The sequence below is a fragment of the Oryx dammah genome, unplaced genomic scaffold (genome assembly GCF_014754425.2).
Source record: "Oryx dammah isolate SB20612 unplaced genomic scaffold, SCBI_Odam_1.1 HiC_scaffold_23, whole genome shotgun sequence".
NCBI classification, from domain to species: Eukaryota; Metazoa; Chordata; class Mammalia; order Artiodactyla; family Bovidae; genus Oryx; species Oryx dammah.
Genome location: NW_024070207.1, coordinates 42,519,465 through 42,543,813, shown reverse-complemented (window position 1 = coordinate 42,543,813; position 24,349 = coordinate 42,519,465). Strand labels below are relative to the sequence as shown.

General features: G+C 41.5%; 1 protein-coding gene across 5 annotated transcripts in view; it reads left to right on the top strand.

Annotated features, from left to right (window-relative positions):
* FGF13 (fibroblast growth factor 13) overlaps positions 1 to 19,970 on the top strand; it is a 575,359-nt gene extending 555,389 nt beyond the window's left edge. For all 5 annotated transcript variants that reach the window (XM_040265383.1, XM_040265380.1, XM_040265384.1 and 2 more), the window contains 2 exons: positions 17,058 to 17,256; positions 18,573 to 19,970. In XM_040265383.1, coding sequence (XP_040121317.1) covers positions 17,058 to 17,256; positions 18,573 to 18,709 — 336 coding nt within the window. In that variant the 3' untranslated portion in view covers positions 18,710 to 19,970. The remainder of the gene's footprint in view (positions 1 to 17,057; positions 17,257 to 18,572) is intronic.
* Positions 19,971 to 24,349: the final 4,379 nt, after the last annotated feature.

Here is a 24,349-nt window from a genome sequence, read left to right as displayed (position 1 = left end):
TGAGACTGTTTAGAAGAACAGAGAGTTAATGTTGCTAAAAAGATAAAATGTAATCTGCAGATCTCACACAGACTTGGTGTGTACGTCTGTCCTTCCTTGACGGGTTGCTGTGTGCACCCCATCTCTGCTTTCTCATTGGAGCCACATGCGTGATTTGAGGTGTTGGTGCAAACGTAAACACCAAAGTGCTGATGGCTTCACATCTGTTTGATCTGTTGCCCCCTGTTTCTTTCTAATGCTAGAACAATCACAAATATTGTGGCAACTGGGCAAGGCCTATGGAGCCACCCCAAAGCTCTGAGATTTGAAACTCTGCTAGTGTTTACTCAAAGGAGTATTTGTACTGTCTTTTTTTTTTTTTTTTTTTTTTGCTCTGCTGGGTCTTAGTTGTGGCATGTGGGATCTAGTTGCCTGGATCGAACCTAGGTCTCCTGCATTGGGAGCTCAGAGTCCTAGCTACTCTACCTCCAGGGAAGTCCCTGTACTGTCCTTTATTCTGGTCACTTAGCTTACAGCTTACCTGTTCGTGCCTTTTCCTTATGATTTTTCCACAAATACCTTGCTTCTGAAACCATTCTTTCAGTAGATCAGAATTGCAGAAAGTATAACTTCAGTGACACCAAAATGTGTTTACAGCATATTGTTTGTTGCTGGCGGTTAGAGTACTGGTAACCTACTGGTAACTGCGGAGAAGGCAATGGCACCCCACTCCAGTACTCTTGCCTTGAAAATCCCATGGATGGAGGATCCTGGTAGGCTGCAGTCCATGGGGTCGCTAAGAGTTGGGCACGACTGAGCAACTTCACTTTCGCTTTTCACTTTCATGCATTGGAGAAGGAAATGGCAACCCTACCCACTCCAGTGTTCTTGCCTGGAGAATCCCAGGGACGGGGGAACCTGGTGGGCTGCCGTCTAGGGGGTTGCACAGAGTCGGACACGACTGAAGCGACTTAGCAGCAGCAGCAGCAGCAGCAACCTTACCCTGCAGGAAGGTGGTTTAACGACGGGGCCTTGTTATCTTATATTGGCATATGATGTACAGTATCACCTGCAGTTGGTTACTAGGTTAAATTGACTCGAGTTTGGCTAATCATAGAATGTAGGGGTTCTGTGTCCCTTGAGGTAATATCACAGTGGCAACTTTGATCATTCTGGTGTGATTCTGAACAATTTGTTTTTACGTGTCAATATAAGCTATTGCCATTCTAATCTGTACCTTGACCCAGGATTGCCACAATTTTTGAGCAATTGGTGACTCCTTAGCTGCTGCTGCTGCTGACAGTAGAACATTTAACTATAACAGATTAAATGACTAAATAAATCTTTTGCAAATGAAATAAATGCTCAATCAGATTGTCATAGTGGGAAGAATGCACAGTAGGTCTGTATCTTGCTTGGCCACTGTAGACTACGGAACTCAATTTTGACCTGTTGTCTCTCACCGTAAAAACACACCTTGGGGCACGTATGAGTTCTGATTGCAGCTCTGAAAGTCCTCTTTGGACAACTGTTGGGGGACAGCAGCTGCTCTGCCAAAAGTGCTGAAGCACCACGAGTATCAGCATCTAGTTTAGGAGAACCAGTGCACATGGCAGCCGCTGTCTTCATTGACCTGAAGGCATGTAACTCCCATAAAATGATATGTAAGACAGTTGGTCTTCATACATTGTATAACGATGTTGTTCAGAGAAGCTCTGACTCACTAGGTGAATCATACATTGGGATTTGGTATACACATCAATTCCTTGCCAGGGCCAGCACTTTTACCTGCTTTACCTGGAGAACAGTATCAAGTGGCTTGGCACAGGTGAACGTGCTTTGTTCGATATGAACCAGCACGTGTTATCGAACATATTCTAGCCTTTCCTGAACAACTGGCATTTGATTGTCAACCAAAGAACAAGGGTGGGGTTTTTCCAGTAGTAGGCTTCAGAACAGAGAGGAAATGGATCCATGACAGGCCCAAATTGAATGTTGAACCCATACAACCCGCTCCCTGAAGACATCACTTGAGCAGAAAAGGATGTACATGTGGTACACCCTATCTCCCTTCCAGTCCTCAACGGTTTATTGTCATCAGAAGTCAGCATTTAACTGGTTCTACTGGAAGCTCGGTGAGGGAATTTCCTTCTGAGGTCTGTGATCTCCTCTTTCTCTTGGGGAAGGAGTGTCATTTGCAACTTCCTGATGCAGAGGGCTGTGGTAGGTAACACTGTGTGGCAACATCCCAAATGTATTCTCTCTGCAGGTTTAAGAAAAAAAAGAGACACAATGCAAGTGGTGATGTGATTCATGAATAGAAGATGCAGCTCCTAATGATTTGATGATATGATTTATTGTGTCCCATTCACATGCACTTAGGAGAACCTATGTATGTAATCGATAGGAGCCGTAAAACTAAATCCAAATATATTGTGACCATTTAAAGTTTTAGCCCCCTTGATTGTCTTTAATATATACAGCAGATTTGCCAGTATAGATTTTTCATCACCAGCCATCTGGTAAAAATTAGTATGAGATAAATAATTTAGCTTCCTTCTGTTCAGATACAATTTCATTACCCTTTTCCTCGATACTGTGAAAAGTCTTTAGAAATAGTCAGTTGTAAAGTGCTTTTGCATTCCGGCTGAAGCTGAGCCTGGAGGTTACTGACATGCTGACATTTGACTCTCTTTTTGGCCTCCAGAAAATTCCATACCTGAGGGCAGCCCCTGCTATGTCACAGGGTGCAGAACCAAGACACGAGGTGGCTGGGATGTTCCACAAGTGCAAGACATTTTCTTTGAATTTAAAAAATAAGAATAATGCAGAGCTTAAGAAACTTAGGAGAGATCAGTTATATATTCCCTGTGACGCAGTAATTCTCTCTAATCACAGTGAATATCCCAGCCTCTAAAGCATACTAATTGATTTGGAGGATATATTTTTCCATTCATAAGAAAAATCTCTGCTCCTTTTGGTCCTGGCCTTATCTCTCCAATCTGGCTGGAGTTGAGGAATCTTATGCTAGAGTTGTAGGAACACATGTGTGAGATTATGGAGGGCCTTGAACGTCAGGCCAGGGAGTTTTGGATTTTATCCTGTAGGCAGCAGGGAGCCATTAAAAGATTTAAAACAGGAGGAATGTAAAAAATAGGACTTGATTTGGATTCATGTTTAGTATAAAAGTGCAATGATAAGATATATTAAGGGAGTGTTATGGTTCTGTTCACAGCATGAATATAACTGGGGAATTCATCTCTACTAGCTGTCTAGTTCAGCTTTTACAGCATGCAAATTTTCAGGGCCAGCTGTAAGAGCTTGATGGTAAAAGAACAAAGTAAGAATTGATCATGTGAATACAATTGTAAAGAAAGGGATTTTGGTGGTCAAGATCACCGATAACAGAACAATAAGCATTGTAAAGGGTGACTATAGAATTATTTGTTATTTTCTTGGAGTTCTTTGAAATCACTTCTATGCTATATAATTACCTTAAGTTTTAAGTGTTCCCTGCAGGGATAATTTATGTATTTTGCATTATCATGCAAATGCTTTAACAATCTACACTGTTGAAAATGAAAGCTGAAAATTATTCCAAATAGATCATGGTTGTGCAAAGCTTATGCAATATTAATCATCTTGATATCTTCTCATAGTTTATATTGTATCCTTGCCTTGTGTTTTCAACTCCAGTAATACTTAGGTAACAAATATTTGAAAATTGAAATGCATATTTTGATAAAGAACTGTAATTTGCCTATTTCAAAGTTGAATGACATCAAAACCCTTTTAAAAAATTAATCTAAAAATGCTGCGGTATTTCAGGACATTTAGAACAGACCAAATTTAATTTAATCTAAGCTACTGAAAGCTCATTTATGAATTGTAGCTGGATACTCAGTCTAAACACTGCTGTAAAGCGCTGCGTTTTCCGCCGTGGTTTCTCTCAAACCATAGTATCAGGTGATGAGGAGCATAAACAGCATCACAGGTGACAAGAGTTTGGTCATAAATAGGGAATCGTTGTCCTGCTTACTGTGCCATAGTTACACATCTGAACATTATGTCCCTCTTTTGAAAACATAATTCACTTTATGATAACATCATTCATATATCAAAGTGTCTTATTTTAATGAACTTTATACAAATCCTGAGTTTCTCCAAAGACCTGGATATCCTTTTTCTTTTCCTTCAGAGATGGATGTGCTTTCCACAGAGGAAAATCTCTATGAAAAAATAGGTTTATTTGTTTATCAGGCTCCTCTATAGATGCTGACTTTACAGAAGAACAACCTGCCCTTGGTGGCTTCTCAGATTTTACCCTGAGGTCTGAGCACAACCTGGAATTTGGACAGGAGACAGATTTTCTCCAACAAGAGAGATGGCTCACTTTCTCACCCTCCCCCTGTCTGGTGGGAGTTGGGGTGGAGTCAGGATGGGGAACAGCAGGCATTTCTCAAAGGCCTCAGGATTATAGAACTGGGGAAAAGAAGAACCCACCGCCTTGACTTTCTCTCTTCTCACTTCTTGTTCTCTTTCTCTGTCTCTTTGTCTGCCCCACCCCCACTTCTCTCTTTATGTCTGTCTGTCTCTTGAGAACATACACACAGACACAGGACTCCGATCAGCCTGATTTCTATTTTGCTCTACCAGTTACCCACCTCTGCACCTAAAGAGGCAGAAGGCTAGTGTCAGTAAAAGTTCTCTGGGGTCATCCCCTAAAACCTCTGAGTATAGAGAGGTCCCTGAAAAGAAAAGAAAAGAAAAGCAGCACCCAAATGTACTGAAATTCAGACATGAATATTTTGCCATGGAAGAATCAAGTTTTTATGGCATAAACTAAGAGAATGTTCCATGGACACATTACTTAAGATCCATGGGATGTTGCCTGGCAGGATTGACTTTTGCTCTGAGTTAAAGCTCTTCCTTTCCTCTGCAGCCCAGGGCCAGTTAGCACTGCTGGGTCCTTGGTGTTTTTCAGCTCTGGAAACATCTTAGAGATCAAGTTGCCTGAAAATAAGGGTCTCTCGCACGTCAACATGGCTTCCCAGGTGGCTCAGTGGTAAGGAATCCATCTGTCAATGCAAGAGATGTGGGTTCAATCCCTGGTTCGGGAAGATCCCTTGGAGAAGGAAATGGCTCCAGTATTCTTGCCTGAAGAATTCCATGGACAGAGGAGCCTGGTGGGCTACAGTTGCAGAGAGACATGACTGAGTGACTGAGCACACACATACACACACACATGTCAACACCGGCTACCTTAAACAGATTCCAGCTTCCTCTAGAAGGAGCTGCCTCCCTGCTCTGGATTCATTCTCTAAATGAAAGTGTGAAAGCCAGATTTCAGTGCATTAATATCTCTGGTTTCATTTCTTCAACTGTAAAAAAAAAAGTCTACCAAATCCATTGTAATCATTAACTTTCTTATTGTCATCATTATAAAACTGTCCCTTATCTGTCACTCGAATGTCATTAACTATTGAAGCATTTGTAGAAAACTGTTAAAGTAGGTGCTGCTTAAACATAAGGAGCTATTTGAGTTTTCAGGATTGTTGTTATTACTAACCTACATGATGAAAGTAGAACTAGCAAAACAGTGGTTTAGAACAAAAGAAGTGGAATAATCATGTTGCACTTTTGTGGCATAGTAATTAAGATGAGATGTGTAAATGTCACTTGGCCCATTAATACTGAATTATTTCACAAATCTCTTTCCTATCATGCAGGTTCACTGATACACATTACAGTAATTCAAATTTTAGAATCTTAAGACATTTTAAGCCCCAAATGAAAGATGCATGCATTGTCACCCTTGCAAAGGAATCACTAATGAAAGGAGTTCTCATCCATATAGTTCATGTGTAATTGGAAGCTCTGTGAACTGGGAAGGCACTTCTCTACTCCCAGATCAGTTTGAAGTTGGGATGGTCGTGGGCAGGAGACTGCATTCACCTGTCTGTCACACGAACAGGAAAGTAAGGCAAGGCCCATAGTCTGTGAGCACCCCCATGTGTGCTGGCTGCTTTCCATGCTCTCTGCAGTCCTCCTTGGGAGGCACGTGTTGCTATTCTCCTCTTAGAGATTCAGGATCAGAACCCAGGTCAGCTGCCCAAAGTCAGAAATCTGGAAGGTTGATGCGGCAGGTTCAAAGAGAGCTCTGTGGTGAGAGAGCCAGGACACACGAATAGGAGTGAAGACTGACCCTTCAGGCAACATTGGAACTGTCCATTTAGAGGAGAACTGACATCACAGCGCTTGTCTACACAGTGACTGTTGGGGTGAAAGGGTGCACTTGCAGTGGAGTTCATAAGGGAGTGGCTTGGTAAGGGCTTCTTTCCTGTGGTTTTTCTCCCTTGTGAGGTGGGAGAACTCTCTCAGGCCACAGGAAGGTCATTCCATTCTGAAGCTCATACAGAGACCTGCTGTTGAGATTAAATTAGATCATTATATAGGCAAAGGGACTTCCCACAGTGCTCTGTGCACCGTAGGCTCTCAGTCAGGAATAGTTGAGAATGGATTCTTCCATCTAGGTCTTCAGTTAGTGAATAATCGTACCACTCAGACTCGTGGTAAGTGACTGTCACAGGCATCCTTTCCTTATCTCCTTTCAAGGGGCAAATGTTAGTGGAAATGCGTTCTCTACGTGGAAACAGGACTCTGTACAATTTCCTATCCCCAGAAGTCGTTTGCAGGAGTTATACGATGTGGTCGTCCCATAGCCCTCTACGACATCTTTCTCATCCTTGGTTTATAGATGAGGCCTTTGCACCTTGCCCTGTGACTCCAGGTTTTCTGGTTTGCAGTGGAAAGCACACGTTAGTGACTTCCTTCTGAGCAGAGGCATTGCTTTGCTACCTGTGCAAGAGAAAAGATAAGAACTCTTCTTTGAAAGTCTTTGAAGAAGTAGACTCCTGGCTATTGTAAATGACTGTTCTGCAGAGACAGACCCTATCAAATCTAACTCAACCACTATCCAACACAAATCAGAATTACCACCCTCAAAGTGGCCTGCGGCACTAAAACAGGTGCCTGATGCACCCACCTGGGTACAATTTTAGTTTTAATAGGCCACCTACCTTGCCAGAGTTTTTTCAGTTGATCTATGCAGAAAGAACCTTTCTTCTTTGCATGACAGTTTGTTGGATGTCTAAGGAAAGTTTTCACAGTTCCCAGGCTTTGAACATTTGGGCAGGAGCTTGGAAGAGCTATCTAAAATACAACCTATAAATTTATTCTCTTGGTGACTACAAATACTTCCAAAGTCATTCTCTTGCTGATGGGTTTAGATCCTGCTCTGGAGACGCCCCAGCGGCTCAAATGGTAAAGAATCTGCCTGCAATGCTGGAGACCTGGGTTCGATCCCTGGGTCAGAAGATCCCCAGGAGAAGGGAACGGCAAGCCACTCCAGTATTCCTGCCTGGAGAATCCCATGGACCGAGGAGCCTGGTGGGCTACAGTCCATAGGGGTCACAAAGAGTCAGACATGACTGAGTGACTAGCACTTTCAGTTTTCTTTCTGAAGTTCTTCTACAGAAGAATCCTGCCACAAATTAGAAAGCATCACAGTAATGGAGAATAGCTAGCTAATAGTCACAGATTAATTCCAGTAACCAGCCAAAAGACAGGAAAGTTTATTTTTAGAGATCATATCTGATATTTGATTCCCCTTTCAAAGCACATAAGGTCAGCCCTGCTTATGAGAAAAACCAACACTGCGAGTTAATACACATCATAGACAAAAAAAGTTGGAGAAAGTTACTTACTTTAGAGAAGTGTTCTTCACTTGAAAAAAATGCTTTTCCATGCACAGATTTTTGTTCAGCAGTAAGATTTAATCTAGTAAGATTTTCAAAGAAAGTATGATGGCCACATAGTCTCTGTAATATCTTATGTAAAATGAAATCTCTCTTCTGCTACCTAATTGGATTCCTAGCCAATCTGTATTCTTCTGCAAGGCTTGGACCAGACTGACACTGTCTTGGACCAATCACTCAGCCCTGGAGATGTGTGGCCTATCCCACTTCTTCATCACAAATCTCAGCAAGTTACTTCCATTTCAGAATGTATCTGCTGACCAGGTTTGGAGCTGAGTGAGGCCTTAGGGTCTTTCTTTTTTTTCTTTTTTTTTTTTTAAAGAATCATTATTTTTAATCACAACAAAAATCACCCTCCTTAGGCTCTGTAAGCGATGTAGTGTTTTTGTTTTGATTCCTGCTTTATTCTAGCTTATTTCTGTGTATTTTATAAAACGAATTGTAGAATTCAATATTTCATGAGACTGCTCTACAGAAATAGATGAAAATCTAGAACAAGCCAATACAAAGGACTCAATGAACCGCAGGGTGGTCATATCTGCATCCTAACTCTGTTTATACAAGCCATTGCTTGACAATCTCGTTAAAATTTCCTCTTTTTTTTCATTTTGTTTATTAAGAGTTGAAGAAAGGCAATACTGGGGTGCCCTATTTTGTGGACTCAACATAGGGTCAATGAAAATGTCTATTAGATACCATGGAATACCAAAATGCTACTGAGAAGTTTCACTATAACCATATGAGGAAAAATAGTCCCATGTGCATATTCTTAATTATGATTTGTTTCATTGCAAACAGTTGCCACTTAGCACGTGTACTTTGAAGTCATTCTGTGACGTGGTATTTCACGAAGCCTATTTTTCAGTACTTCATCTCTTTAGTGCTGTGGCTTGAAGCACTGCAGCCTTTTCAGCCGACTGCAGACCAAAATGACAAATGGAAGGAAGCAAAACAGTTTTCGGGGAGCCAAGCTTGGAGGAGAACGCTAAACACCAAGCGTCATTCACGTGCAATCCTTATTTTGGGCAGAATTGATCTCCTTCCATGGCAATAAAACAAATATAGGCAGATCCTTTCTTTAGAAATTGATTCCAGAGTGCAGAAGAACCTTGAAAAGAAGAGAATGTATTTATTTTGCCTTGGTTTTCTGGGCATGTATTATCAGAAGTAATCACACATTTCATGTTTATGGGGCTTTACAATTCTCAGAGCTTCTTTCACATACATCATCTCATTGCCTCCTCGCCCAACCATCCAGTAAGGTCAGCAGGACTGGTCCCCACCCCACCTCCTCACCTTTTTACAGAAATCAAGTGAACAGAATTTAGTTGCAGCATTTAGCTGTTTGCAGAGCCAAAGACCAAGAGTATGAGTTTAATGCCTATATCTTGGTTACCAGAAAATCTCTTTATTCTTGGAGCTTCAGCTTCGGTTTTGTCTTTATTAGTCCCCCTTGTCTTCCTCCCTCTCTGTCTCCCTCCCTCTGTCCTTCCCTTTCTCTCCTCCCTCTCCAGTTTTTTAAATTGAATTTATCTGTAGGCTGCTTTCCTCCTTTTATCACCTACTCCTTCTGCCCTGGCAGGCAAGTTCTGACTTGTCAGTCTCTCCTCTCAAACAGCCCTCTATTCATATCCCACCACGTTTAACCCTTTTTTGGACCTGTATAAGCTATCTCCCAAGTCCTCTTCCTATGAAATTCCATTCTTTTCTTTGTTTATTTCACTAGATATATACTGATCATTGACTCTAAGCCAGGCCCCATGCTCGCAGCTGCCCTCAAGTATCCCACAGTCCAGGGGATATTTGAGTGAACAAATCAAACTCTGTTTATCATGAATTAATAATTTTGTTTAGCTACACTGCACTGGCTAAATATTGATTCCCTCTTCCCCAACCTCTCCCTTCCCATGCTTTGATCTTAGTTATAATGAAGTTCATTCACATCAAATATACCCTGGGAGAGAACATCAAAGTCCTGAATATAATAATTAATCCTGGATTTTGAAATCACCGATAGAAGGGAAGCTTATATAGAGAATATAGGTAGTTATGGGGTCACCCCTTATGGGTATGATTTATATTTTAGATTCTATTTTGTTTTATTTTTTTTAACAGAGTTGAAAATCTAATGTTAATCTGCATATTTTCATTAGGCTGGGGAATAATTGACACACACAAGTCACACCTGTTTGTATAACCTGCTAACTTTAAATCTGGAAAATTAATTGTCATCAGAACATGACTGAGAATCAGAAGAGTGACCTTTACTCTTGGCTGCTGCTGCTGCTGCTAAGTCCCTTCAGTCGTGTCCGACTCTGTGTAACCCCATAGATGGCAGCCCACCAAGCTCCCCCATCCCTGGGATTCTCCAGGCAAGAACACTGGAGAGGGTTGCCATTTCCTTCTCCAATGCATGAAAGTGAAAAGTGAAAGTGAAGTCGCCCAGTCATGTCCGACCCTCAGCGACCCCATGGACTGCAGCCTACCAGGCTCCTCCGTCCATGGGATTTTCCAGGCAAGAGTACTGGAGTGGGGTGCCATTGCCTTCTCCACTTGCTCTTGGCAGTAATTGTTAAATTAATTGGATCGTCAGGCTACTGAAGATGTGGCCAGAAGAGAGGAGGAAAAGAGAAGAAAGTGAGAGAAGTAAAGGGCAAGATAGGTTAGTTATGTTTCTAGAACTTGCTGAAAAGAAGAAATCATGTTTTATTGAGTTCATTTTTTTAAAATTTCTTTAAATGCCCACTCATCGACCTATAAACTGTTTTTCTGTGTTCTATGATGCCAAAATGTGACATGTGAATAGAACAAAATTTATGGAGACACATTCATCTCTACCAGGATTTGTGCAGTTCACATGGTGCCTATATATGCAAAAACTTACATTTAGTGTTCACGCTTTGTTCAACAGCTTAGGACCTTAGTGTTGCCATTTTATGTATGGACAACCTAAGGAGACTCTGCTGGTCTCTTGAGATCCAAGGAAATCAGCACCGCCCTTTTAAAAAAGATTTATTTTGAGAGAAATGTGTTCAAAGCATTCATGATATTCCTGGCAATCCTCAAAGCCTAGTGAGGTACAAACTCATGTAGAACACTGCCACCCTGTCGGTTGGTAGCATAGCTGCAAGTACAAAAGCTGGGGGCAAAAGTATGAAAACGCTGCTATTACGGTGTGTGTTTGCCAAATGACTTTTTTTTTTTTTAATGTGGACCATTTTTAAAGTCTTTATTGAATTTGTTAGAATAATGCTTCTGTTTTATGTTTTGTTTTTTTGGCTTGTGGGATCTTAGCTCCCCGACCAGGGATCGAATGCACACCCGTCAGATTGGAAATGAAGCCTTAACCACTGGACCACCAGAGAAGCCCACCCCCCACCCCCACAATGACTTCTTTTAATCAAGAAGGCACTTAGCCGTGGTGTGTGCACTGTGGTATTGTGGACGTGTTTAGCACGTGGAGATGATGTACATGATATACAGATGGTTTTGAGTTCTTGCCATTTGGGTTATGGCTCTACTGGAGAAGGACATGGCAACCCACTCCAGTATTCTTGCCTGGAGAATTCCACGGACAGTGGAGCCTGGCGGGCTACAGTCCATGGGATTGCTAAGAGTCAGACACGACCGACTGACTAAACACTTTCATTTTCTTGAGGATACAGCTTCACATCCCTTGCAGAGTGATGAGGCCCTTAGTAGGCTCCCTTCCGGGAAGCTACCATCACAGCCCATGCTTCTTCTGACCTGGCTCCAGCTCCAAGAGGGCAGAGAGCTATTTTATCCCCTCCATCCTGTGCCCTTGGTGCCAGAGGCAACTCAAGGCACCAGGGTAAATTGCTATCTCAGGTCCAGAGCCTTTCTTCTGGGACAAAGTAGCTTTCTAGCACACCATTGGATCTGGGGGGCTCTTTGCGTATATCCTGTGTTATTGATTGCATGAATGCCTTATCACTTGATTGTCAAAGTGATTCTACTTGATTGTGGAAGTCTAATATGCCCCACTGAGGGCAGCTGACCATCACCGTCTGTAGCTCTAAGTATTCTCTAATATGCTCTATTGACCCGATGTTGAGGGTTTCAGATGTTTTCATCTTATCAGTGGTAAACCTTCAAAGAACTATTTTACCCTTAATAGTGAATAAATTGGTTTAAAAAATTGTACTGTTAGATTTTGCTCCTGGATCTGTTCATTCTGCAAATGAACATTTTTCATTCTTTACTCAAAATATAATTACTGTCATTAACTGGTATGGATTCTGTGGATAAAAAAGTTAGGTAATCACTGAGTAAAAAACTAACCTTGAACTTTAAGGGGAATAGAGGGGATGATTACAGAAAAGAGAGTTGAGAGAGATTGAATTTTGTTTTTCAGAGTTATTCCTCTGAACCTTACTAACATTATTCCTCTGAAATAAGTATAGATATGCAAGAGAGGTAAACAACTTTTAAGAGAAATCAATGCATGAAAGGTTAGAAGACATAAAGCACCTTTTCTTTTGTACTCATGCCAAGTAATTTCTTCATGACTGTGTAGGGAATGCTTGATGTCTTTTTAATTCATTTATTATGATAGCCAGTATTTATCTAATGCCTATTCAATACAGAGTACAATGAGTGCTGCCTCTATTTCGTGCCTACTAAGTGTCAAGGCCACTCTGGTACCTTTTTTCCCAGAGCACTAATAATCATCTCCAGATCAATCAAAGATTGATTGCTTGCCAGAGGTCTACTTGTTATTCTGTGAATAAGGCTTCTCTGGTTAAGGTTCAATCCGATTTCTATTATTTCTGTGAACCACTGCTGAGACACAGAGATGTAGCTATACCCCTCTTCCCTTTGGTAGCCCTTCCTGTGTTGGGTGGGATGTTCACATCTTTTTACATTTGATAAAAATCAAGCCTCTTCTGCCTACTCATTTCAGCACTGGATACAATGACAGTGTCACACACCGAGAACAGAATACTGCTTTGGTTGCTTCAACATTCTTTTTTTGGCCTCATTTTCCTCCCTCTCTACTGAGTTCTTGAGTCCAAATTTAGTGGTGATGACTAAGAAATTGCCAGGATGTGACAGAGCATTCACTTCATTGAGTCCTTCCTTGCCATTTTCCAATAGTTGTAACAATTGCCAAGTTTTTTTTTTTCCTCCGCATGTTGGAGGTGCCAGTATCTGTGTAGTATCTGTTATTCCGAACAGATTCGAAGCCACACAAACAGGATTTGTCCCTGAAATGACAGCCTCCATCTACATACAGCTGATTTCATTCTGTGGTATTCAGGAAATTCCCTGCAGACTTCTTACTGGGTTGATACCTCTGAATTCCGGTGTTTCCAGTACGTCAGTCTGAACCTCTGCAATGCAAATCCTGTAAACCAGCAGTCCCCAACCTTTTTGGCACCAGGGACTGGTTTCGTGGAAGACAGTTTTTTCCAAGGACAGGAGTGGGGAGGGGGCAGGGCATGGTTTCGGGATGATTCTCCTAAGAAGCGCACAGCCTCAGTCCTTTGCATGTACAGTTCACAGTAGTCTTTGCCCCTCTATGACAATCTAGTGCCGCTGCTGATCTGACAGGAGGCGGAGCTCAGGCAGTAATGTGAGTGATGGGGAGTGGCTGTAAATACAGATGAAGCTTCGCTCGCTCACCTCCTTCTCTGCGGCCCAGTTCCAAACAGACCACAGAGTGGTACTGGTCTATAGCCCAGGTGTTGGGGACCCCTGCTGTAAACAATAACTGAATGGTCTGCTGTGTGCTAGGCAATATGATCAGTCACTGATGGCAGAAAGGCAGATTCAGAAATAAAAGACAAGTTCTTTGTCTTCCAGAGCCAAGCATGCACATGTCCGAGTCAAGGGGCCATGCCAGAGATGGAGATAAGAGTTTCTGGGAGCACAAATACAAGTGTCATCGGTTCTGATTTCAGTCAGTTCAGTTCAGTCGCTCAGTCATGTCCGACTCTTTGCAACCCCATGAATCGCAGCACACCAGGCCTCCCTGTCCATCACCACCTCCCAGAGTTTACTCAGACTCACGTCCATCAAGTCAGTGATGCCATCCAGCCATCTCATCCTCTGTCGTCCCCTTCTCCTCTTGCCCCCAATCCCTCCCAGCATCAGAGTCTTTTCCAATGAGTCAGCTCTTCACATGAGGTGGCCAAAGTACTGGAGTTTCAGCTTTAGCATCATTTCTTCTAAAGAAATCCCAGGGCTGATTTCCTTTAGGATGGACTGGTTGGATCTCCTTGCAGTCCAAGGGACTCTCAAGAGTCTTCTCCAACACCACAGTTCAAAAGTATCAATTCTTCGGCCCTCAGCTTTCTTCACAGTCCAACTCTCACATCCATACATGACCACTGGAAAAACCATAGCCTTGACTAGACGGACCTTAGTCAGCAAAGTAGTGTCTCTGGCTTTTGAATATGCTATCTAGGTTGGTCATAACTTTCCTTCCAAGGAGTAAGCATCTTTTAATTTCATGGCTGCACTCACCATCTGCAGTGATTTTGGAGAACAAAAAATAAAGTCTGACACTGTTTCCACTGTTTCCCCATCTATTTCCCATGAACTGATGGGACCGGATGCCATGATCTTCGTTTTCTGAATGTTGAGCTTTAAGCCAACTTTTTCACTCTCCTCTTTCACTTTCATCAAGAGGCTTTTTAGCTCCTTTTCACTTTCTGCCATAAGGGTGGTGTCATCTGCATATCTGAGGTTATTGATATTTCTCCCGGCAATCTTGATTCCAGCTTGTGCTTCTTCCAGCCCAGCATTTCTCATGATGTACTCTGCATATAAGTTAAATAAGCAGGGTGACAATATACAGCCTTGACATACTCCTTTTCCTATTTGGAACCAGTCTGTTGTTCCATGTCCAGTTCTAACTGTTGCTTCCTGACCTGCATATAGGTTTCTCAAGAGGCAGGTCAGGTGGTCTGGTATTCCCATCTCTTTCAGAATCTTCCACAGTTTATTGTGATCCACACAGTCAAAGGCTTTGGCATAGTCAATAAAGCAGAAATAGATGGTTTTCTGGAACGCTCTTGCTTTTTCAATAATCCAACGGATATTGGCAGTTTGATCTCTGGTTCCTCTGCCTTTTCTAAAACCAGCTTGAACATCTGGAAGTCCATGGTTCACGTATTGCTGAAGCCTGGCTTGGAGAATTTTGAGCATTACTTTACTAGCGTGTGAGATGAGTGCAATTGTGTGGTCATTTGAGCATTCTTTGGCATTGCCTTTCTTTGGGATTGGAATGAAAACTGACCTTTTCCAGTGCTGTGGCCACTGCTGAGTTTTCCAAATTTGCTGGCATATTGAGTGTAGCACTTTCACAGCATCATCTTTCAGGATTTCAAATAGCTCAACTGGAATTCCATCACCTCCACTAGCTTTGTTTAGGAGAGGTCATATATGATTTCAGGAGCAGTCATATTTGAGCTCAACCTTGAGGAATGAGAGGAAAGCCAGTTGGTAGAGAGATCCAGGAAATGATGTGAATGGGGTTTATAAAGACACAAAGGCACAGACTGAAGGCATGGTAACGACTACATTGTGGAGAATTTTAAATGCCACATGAAGTTGTCATTTTACTCTAGGAAGGCTAAACCAACATTCTATGCAATCGTGCTCACCCCCAGAGAACACGTGGAGACTATTTTAGTCATATTTCTTTGTAGGCATACCTTGGCTTTCCCTATATTGAGAATTCTACAAAGAGGAGTGTTCACAGCCCATAAATAGAACGCTTTGGTTCCTACCCTGTGATAGTTGCCTTCAAAGTACATTGCTTCTTGAGTAGGTTGAATTTGTGTGAGTCTTCTGAGTCTCTATTGAGTATGCCCCTAGGCTGAAATTATCCCAAAAGATGACTCTGTTCCAGGCGCTCTGGAAGCCAGATGGAAGAAACAGTGAAATTACTGAGTGAAACAGATTTTGTGGATTTCCAGAAAAAAAGAAAAGTGTTCAATTATTTAACATTAAGAAAAAAAGCCGCCTCATTTGAGGAATCTGTCTCTCTTTGCTGAAGTGATTCTCTGATACTGTTGCTCAGATAGTATACTTTGCTTGGAATGCTACCTAACATGAAAGTGAAGGAAGGTAGGACCATGGAGGCATTGTTCAGAAAGGAAAGGTGTCTGGAAAGATTGCAACATTTTATTGCAAGGTGGGGTTTTTTTTTTCAGGTTTTATCAAAACTTATTCCTGATAAGATCCAAGCAAAATAGCAAGAATCAAAGGGCATCCTTAGTGTCACTGTCATAGGACACTCACTTAGCATTTTCCTCATTATCTTGGACTCCAAGTGGACCCACTGCTACCCTGCAGATTGTTTAGAGATTAAAATACGCTGTTCATTTCATTCTGTCTACAAATGGATATTTTACATAGCTATTTATTTTTTAATGCACATATTGCAAAGCTTAAAAGAAGGTTTTCTGGTTTTGTTTGTTTTCAGAAACAGTCTGTTGGGTCAGGAACTCTTCATTTGTATGGGGAAGTCCAAAGAAAACATGATCACGTACATGGCAGAAAGTCAGATTGTCAGGTTCAGAATCCCTTGGGCTGCTCTCTCATGTCTGCTTGTAGAATTACTGTAAATTCCTTGCTTCTATATTGATTTGTGTGAAATGTTACTGTAAGGCTAGGATGGGGTAATGAGGGACTTTTTTTTTCTGTTTTTAAGTCAAGGTCCAATGATCTGAAAAAAAAAATCAGTTTAGTTTATCTAAAAGTGAAAGTTAGTCTTTCTTAGTAGCATCTCTTTAAAAATATAGGCATTCAGCATTGTAACACTGTAACACAGATTTCAGCCTGGGGCAATTGAAAATTATAGCATATAGTAACTGGACAATCTATGAAAATTAAATACAAGGATGAGATGTTTATTTCTCATATTTAATCTTGAAAGGAACAAAGCTCCATGTGACAGTGTTATGCTTCTCTCTTCAATCTTTGGCTCCTCTATTTATGCAATACATTATACTTACGTGACTGGTTCTCGTTTTTCCATTACCTTATTACAAAGAGAGCTAATAATTGATCAGTAGCCCTTGCACTTAGGGCTTTTTATAAAGCATCACGTGTAATGTTATATATAGTCTCGGTTTCCAATGATAATAGTTTCTGCTGTTAAAATAGAATGCCAGTCATAACAAGCTTTAACAAAGTATGTCCTAAACTTCTGAAGGGCAGTACCATATGGTTCTCCATGAAATTCATAGCTGTAAATATTGAGCTTTTGTTTATTTACATTTCTTGTAGGAACATTTCACACCTGAGTGCAAATTCAAAGAATCGGTGTTTGAAAATTATTACGTGACATATTCATCGATGATATACCGTCAGCAGCAGTCAGGCCGAGGGTGGTATCTGGGTCTGAACAAAGAAGGAGAGATCATGAAAGGAAACCACGTGAAGAAGAACAAGCCTGCAGCTCACTTTCTGCCCAAACCACTGAAAGGTAAACCTGAGAGTATAGCATCTGTGGATGGAGTGAGTGTCGGTATGGAAACCAAGCCTTTGTTTTGAAAGTGGAACATAATCCTTCCATCCTGAGGCATTTATACAAAAATTCGGTAAAATTTTACATTTAAAAAGAACATTAAAGCGTTGATGGGAACATCTAATCTCCTGATTGGAGTTGACCAAAAAGTTTATTTTGGCCAAATCCTGATGAACTTTTGGCCAACCCTATATCTACATGTGGTATATGTACATGTGGTAACACCTAACTTATGTGGAAATAGCTTAATTGCTAACTCAGGACAGCCAAGAACCTCAAGGTATGCCAAAATAGTTAGAAACACAGATGCTCAAATGCGTGCACACTTAACACTTATTGGAAACCTCCTTGGGCCCAACAGTATTGTCCCAACAGTTTTCATTCACAGTTTTGTTTTTCGGTCATTATTAGCAGCTTGGTGGCAAATGAGAGGGCTTCCATGGTGGCTCAGTTGGTAAAGAATCTGCCTCCAAGGCAGGGGATGCGGGTTTGATCCCTGGATTGGGAAGATTCCCCTGGAGGAGTGCATGGCCACCCACTCCAGTATCCTTGCCTGGAGAAGTCCATGGACAGAGGAGCCTGGTGGGCTGCAGTCCATGGGGTCACAAAGAGTTGGACACAAATGAGAAACTAACACACACACACACACACATACACACACACACACACACAGAGCAAGTGAGAAAGTGTGAGCGATAGGAATGGGCTGCAAGAGGTAGGGATGACAGAAGGAGTGAGACACAGTGGAAAGGGGGTAGAAAATCCAGACAAAGCATAGCAAGCCCTTCAAGAGGTTACTGGCCCAAGGTTAGAAGAGCAGTTTACCAGAGGGGCAGTCTGCCCAGTCAAGTCAGCACAGCACCCTTTGACAGCACATTTTCTGGACCGAGATTACTTGAATCCACCTGCAATGCGGGAGACCTGGGTTCAATCCCTGGGTTGGGAAGGTCCCCTTGAGAAGGGAAAGGCTACCTGCTCCAGTATTCTGGCCTAGATAATTCCATGGATGGGGTTGCAAAGGGACGGACATGACTGAGTGAGTTTCACTTTCACTTTTCATATAAAACCATCGGTAATGGAAATAAGGCATTAGAATTCTCTATACACCTCTGTACCAAGACTGGCTTTTGCTTCATCTGGTCCAGTCCACTCTCTGCTGAGTCTCTGAAAGCAGCATTTCTCAGGTTTGGCCTCCAGCAGAGAAGCCCAGGGGGTAGAAGGAAAGCTGAGGGCCAATGCGATGGCCTCTGATGCCGTGTCTCTGTGCTTTGTAGTGGCCATGTACAAGGAGCCGTCTCTGCATGACCTCACGGAGTTCTCCCGATCTGGAAGTGGGACCCCGACCAAGAGCAGAAGTGTCTCCGGCGTGCTGAACGGAGGCAAGTCTATGAGCCACAACGAATCAACGTAGCCAGTGAGGGCAAAACAAGGGCTCTGTAACAGAACCTTACCTCCAGGTGCTGTTGAATTCTAGCAGTCCTTCACCCGAAAGTTGAGATTTGTCAATGACGTTTACCAAACAAACAAGGCAGAGTTCACTATTCTAATCTGCCATCAAACCTTCTCATCCATCCAAAAGCCCCATAATTTAGATCGAGCTTGTGCAAAAAAACAGTGCCAAGCCTGATCAGTGAACTAAATCTGGGAGAAGGACTGCCCAATTTTCTCATGATCTCACCTCTGCTTAGGGGAAGACAAACCAAAAACATTTCACAGCACTAATGCTGATTAAGAAAAATTTGCTCTCCAACCAAGACAATTGAAAAGACCACCATTGTTCTTCAAAAACAAACAAAAAACAGAACAAAATTAACTGCTTCCGTGTTTTGTAGGGGCAAACAAAATTCTGTGAACCGTGTTGTTTTTTTGGCTTAATGTTTTCTATCTATGCTTGATTCATATGTATTCTTTACGTTGCAATTTTATGATTTCTGAAATTCAATGGTTCTATTGACTTTCTGTCACTTAATCCAACTCAACCAAATTCAGGGTTGAAGCTGAATTGGCATCTCAGGCTCAAGGTTCTTGTGATTTTACCATTTTTTCCCCTTTAGATTCGTAGTATTCTGGTCAAGTTCTTGTGCTGTACTTTGTGCGTAGAAATTGTGTTGTGTTGTCAACCCCAGTCAGTAAAGATTACTTAAAAATAAAGATTATCCTCAAGTGTAGTTTTCTCTTAATTCCATTTGTGTTATCATGTTAAACTATTATTGTGGCTTCTTGTGTAAAGACAGTAACTGTGGAACTGTGATGTTGTCTTTCTGTGTTGTTAAAATAAGAAATGTCTTATCTGTGTACGTATGAGTCCTCCTGTCATCGTATTTGGCACGTGAATACTGTGTACAAGGAAATGTTAAGACTGGTTACCCCTAAACAACATATACTTATACCTGCTTCTGGAAAAGTGTTTAAGATTTAGCTAGGTTTCCATTTAGATCTTCATATCTGTTGCATGGAAGAAAGTTGGAATCTTGGCATAGAGTTGCATGATATGTAAGATTTTGTGCATTAATAATTGTTAAAATCTGTGTTCCAAAAGTGGACATAGCATGTACAGGCAGTTTTCTGTCCTGTGCACAAAACAGTTTAAAAAAAAGTTGTTTAATATTTGTTGTTGTATACCCAGATACGCACCGAATAAACTCTTTATATTCATTCAAAGAAAAATCCTTTAACTTGTATTTACTGTGTCCATTATGTGCCATGAATTGTGGTAGAAACTGGAGTTACTCATTGAATTATGTACATCTGATCACTGCCTTCAAATAACCTACAGTCTAGAGATTTATATTCACATGAATACTCTTAAAAGTGTAATTGTTATACTTAAACTGCAGGCTGGAACAGAAGAATTCTTGTTCCCATTCAGTGATGAACTGTACAAAAGGAACCATATTCTAGTACGCTGCTGTTCACACTTTCATTTCCCCCTCTCTCATGCTCATTTCTTTCCATAGAGGAAAGGCGTGAGACTAAATATCTCAAGTCCTTTCCATCTCTGAGAACTGAACATAGCTATTTTCTTTTTTTATTAAAATTTCAAACCATAAATTAAAAATAGAATTTTACAGTGAATGCTGGTAAACCTACACTTGTGTTCTAATATTCACATACTACTATACTGTACATCTATCCATCCATCACTCCATCTTATTTGTGATATGTTTCAAAATCAACTACAGATATCTATACACTTCCTCCTAATTTGGTATGTATCTCTGTAACTAGAGTTTGATGTCCATTTGCAGTATCTTTCATCATATACAACTTACAATAAAGTGCACATAAAGTGTCTTTGTTGAGTTGACAGATGCATACATTTGGGTCACCATAAACATTGTCAGTGTTGATGACTTTTCACTATCTCCCCAAAGCTGCCATTGCCTGGTCATGATGCTTTAGGAGTCGACCATGTAGGAAGGTGAGAGTGGAGGAACAGGATGCAACATAATTGGCATCCGTCAAATAAAGTTCCTGGGGCCCCAAGCAGCATGCTCTCGCACAAAGGAAGGCTGCTGATTCCTAAGACATCTAGGCCGGATTCAGCAAGAGCTCCTAGCTTAGGCCAACCCAGCCCAGTTCAGTCACCTTGTGATCCTCATCATGCCAGAGCTCTTAGGTCCAGCTGCATGAAAGATGCTGCCTGACCAGTTTGGACAAGAGCCTGGGTACCCTATGCCATAACCAGACTCACTCAACCTTGCCCCCTATTCAGTCTTCCTAATTTTCAATCCATAGAGAAAAGTACTGCATTGTCTCAGTCTTGCTCCAAGGACTTTAAGATTTGATTATTGGTGAGTTTCCTTGCAGCTTTTCCTTTTTCATTGCTCAAGAATAGCGTAGGTCTGCTGGTAACAAACAAGTCAGTACTTTGGAGTCTCAGGGAAGCTTGGCATAAATTAGAAGTGGCCAAAATGCCCAGGAATAATCCTTTAGTCCAGCATTCTCTATGAGCTGACTCAGGTTGTTTTTAACCGAAGGTGATGTTTAAATAAGTCAATAATTAAACTGACCTCCAAAAAAACCTCACCACAAACAGCAATACTTTCACATACCTTCATTACACACACACACGCACCAGTAACATTTCTCGTGGTCGGAAACGTTAGCTGTGCCAAATGTTTGATGAAATAACAGTTTCAGAAAAACACCACAAGGACTATTGGCTCACAGATATGTGTCCACATTGTAGACACCTAGAGGGCTTGTAAGATACAGATGGCTGGACCCTACCTCCAGTGTTTCTGATTGAGTAGGTCTGGAGTGGGCTCAAGCCTTCGGATGTTTAAGTTCCGAGGTAAAGCTGCTGGTCCTGGGGAACCATATTTTGAGAACCACTGGCACACACATTATCCTTCAGGATTGAAACTGTGTATTAGAACATTGAATTCTAGAAAGTTCAGTGTTAAGGAAGCCTGCTTAACTGAGAACTGCTGGGATGAACTGCTGCTGCTTTGACCATGAAGGCACAGTTTCACAGAGCCCATATTAACCTTGCAGTAGAGCAATGGTCCTCAGGCCTTTGGGGATACCTGAACCACCCATGGTGTTTGGCCTGCTTCCACAGTTTTAGGCTAGGCCTAGGAATGTGCTAAATTGGGCACCCACCACAGTCTGAGACCACTGCTCTGTGGCTTGCACTCAATCTCAGGTAGTCACACTCTCTGTTAGTGTATATCCACAGAGTATATACAGAGAAGTGTATATCTTGTCGAATTGAGTCTAGGAAACAATATGGAAAACAACAACAAATACCCATTTCTTCAAGCTTCTTGCAGTTATTTAAAAGAAAAACGAATGCCAAAGTTTTCCTCGAAGAGTTGCTCTTGTACCTGGAGGGAACACGAATCCTTAAAGGACGGAGCAGGGAAGTGATCTGTGTAGCGCTTCTCCTCACCTTCCTCACTGGCCTGGTCCTAAACCAATCAAATTCACTGAGTGAGGGAGTGATAGTCACTCAGTCTTGTCAGACTCTTTGCAACCCCATGGACTGTAGCCCGCCAGGCTCCTCTGTCCATGGAATTCTCCAGGCTGGAGTTGGTTGCCATTTCCTTCTTCAAGTTCACTGAAGAACTTGTCAAAGGAGCCAGCAACATGTATCCAATTTTTCCAAACAGCTATAATCCAAGTGAACACAGTGGAGGAGATGAATATCCAATAGGATCATCTCTTCATCTATACTGACTGATTATATTAATAACCAATCTGTGGAGAAAGGCATGGCAGAATCCAGGGCTGATGACCACTTTGAATAAATGTCATCCAGGTGCCTTAGAAACATTTAGTTGAGGTGTGTTATTCATGAGATAAATTGAAATGCACCCTCACTGGCACATCATATTCCTACCAACAGTCTTTCCAAGGCAATCTAGACTTCTACTATCACGCTTCTCAAACTTCTTCCAACCTCTAGTTAAAGCCATTTCCACATTTTAGATCTTGATTATAGCAGCACCCTATTATAGTACCAGAATCTGTACAGGAATGTGGTAGTGGCAAAATGGATGACCATTTCCAATCAAAACCAAGTGGAGAGCTGTAACTAGGGTAGGCATTTGTGCCCCAAATTATTAACTTTATTGACAATGACAACTTACCATACTTTTCATCATGCTATATGCCACAACACGTGGTCCCAGGGTTTGGCTCGATGCATTTAGCTATCCTGGAATGAAGCCACCTGGCCACCATGCTAGCTTTTTCAGACACCTTGGGTGTGCCCTTTCCCTCTAATGAATGGGAATGCTACAAGCAGGTACATGCAACAGAATGTGCCTTAAATTCTGGGTTGCTATTTAGCTCTAAATGAGAAAAAAAGGGCGGAAATCCACACTTAAGAGAAAGAGCATTTGAGTGCTCTTCTTTTTATTTTATTTTATTTATTTTTATTTATTTATTTTTATTTTTTTACTTTACAATACTTTATCGGTTTTGCCATACATTGACATGAATCCACCACAGGCGTACATGAGTTCCCAACCCTGAACCCCGCTCCCACCACCCTCCCCATGTCATCTCTCTGGCTCTTTTTTTATGAATCATCACATCCTGGACCTTTTAAATCTCTAAACATTGTGCTACTTTTTAGAGGTTAGTTTGAATTTGCTACACAGCAATATTCTATGCCAAATAAGTCAGCCCTTTTGCTAAAACACATGAATACAAATGTCTGGTATTTTCTTCATCACACTCACTCTCATAAAAAAAAAATAAAGGAAAGTACAGGGCATCTTCTGGGAATGTTTCCACTTCTACGTGGGCATTCTTGAAGAGGTTTGTAACAGCTGCAATTCTGTCATTATGCAGGCAGTCTTTCTAGAACACCCAATATGGCTGGTTTTCAGTATTAGGATTTCAAACAAATTTACCAAATATCAGTGCAATCTCTTCTTTTCTATTAATTTTGTTTCACACACTCTGCCTCTCTGTCTCTCATCAGTCATTTCACACACTCAGACGCACACACACACACACACACACACACACACACATAGATGTGACCCCGAAGATTCTCAGAGGTGCTCTGCTTCTCTGGGAGGATAACATATGTCTATTCCGTAGGGAGACTGGGACAGCCAAGTTTAAAAAACCAAGACTCAAGACAGAGATGGCTAACAGGTACCTGAAAAGATGCTCCACATCACTAGTCATGAGGGAAATACAAATCAAAATCACAGTGAGATACCTAACCTTACACCTGTCAGAACAGTTGTTACAAAAAGGACATGAAATAATAAGCACTGGTGAGACTGGAGAAGGAGCCCGCCTACGCTGTTGGTGGGAATGTAAATTGGTGCAGCCGCTATGGAGAACAGTATGGAGGTTCCTCAAGATATAGAACTGCCGTATGATCCAGCAATTCCATTTCTCCATATTTGCTTAAAGGAAACAAAAACACTAATTTTAAAGAATCTGAAAAAGAATATATATATATACATATATATATATATACACAGGTATATATACATATAAAACTGAATCACTGCTACAATAGGAAGCCAACACATCGTAAATCAACTACAGTTCAACTGAAAAAAGAATGTAAATAACC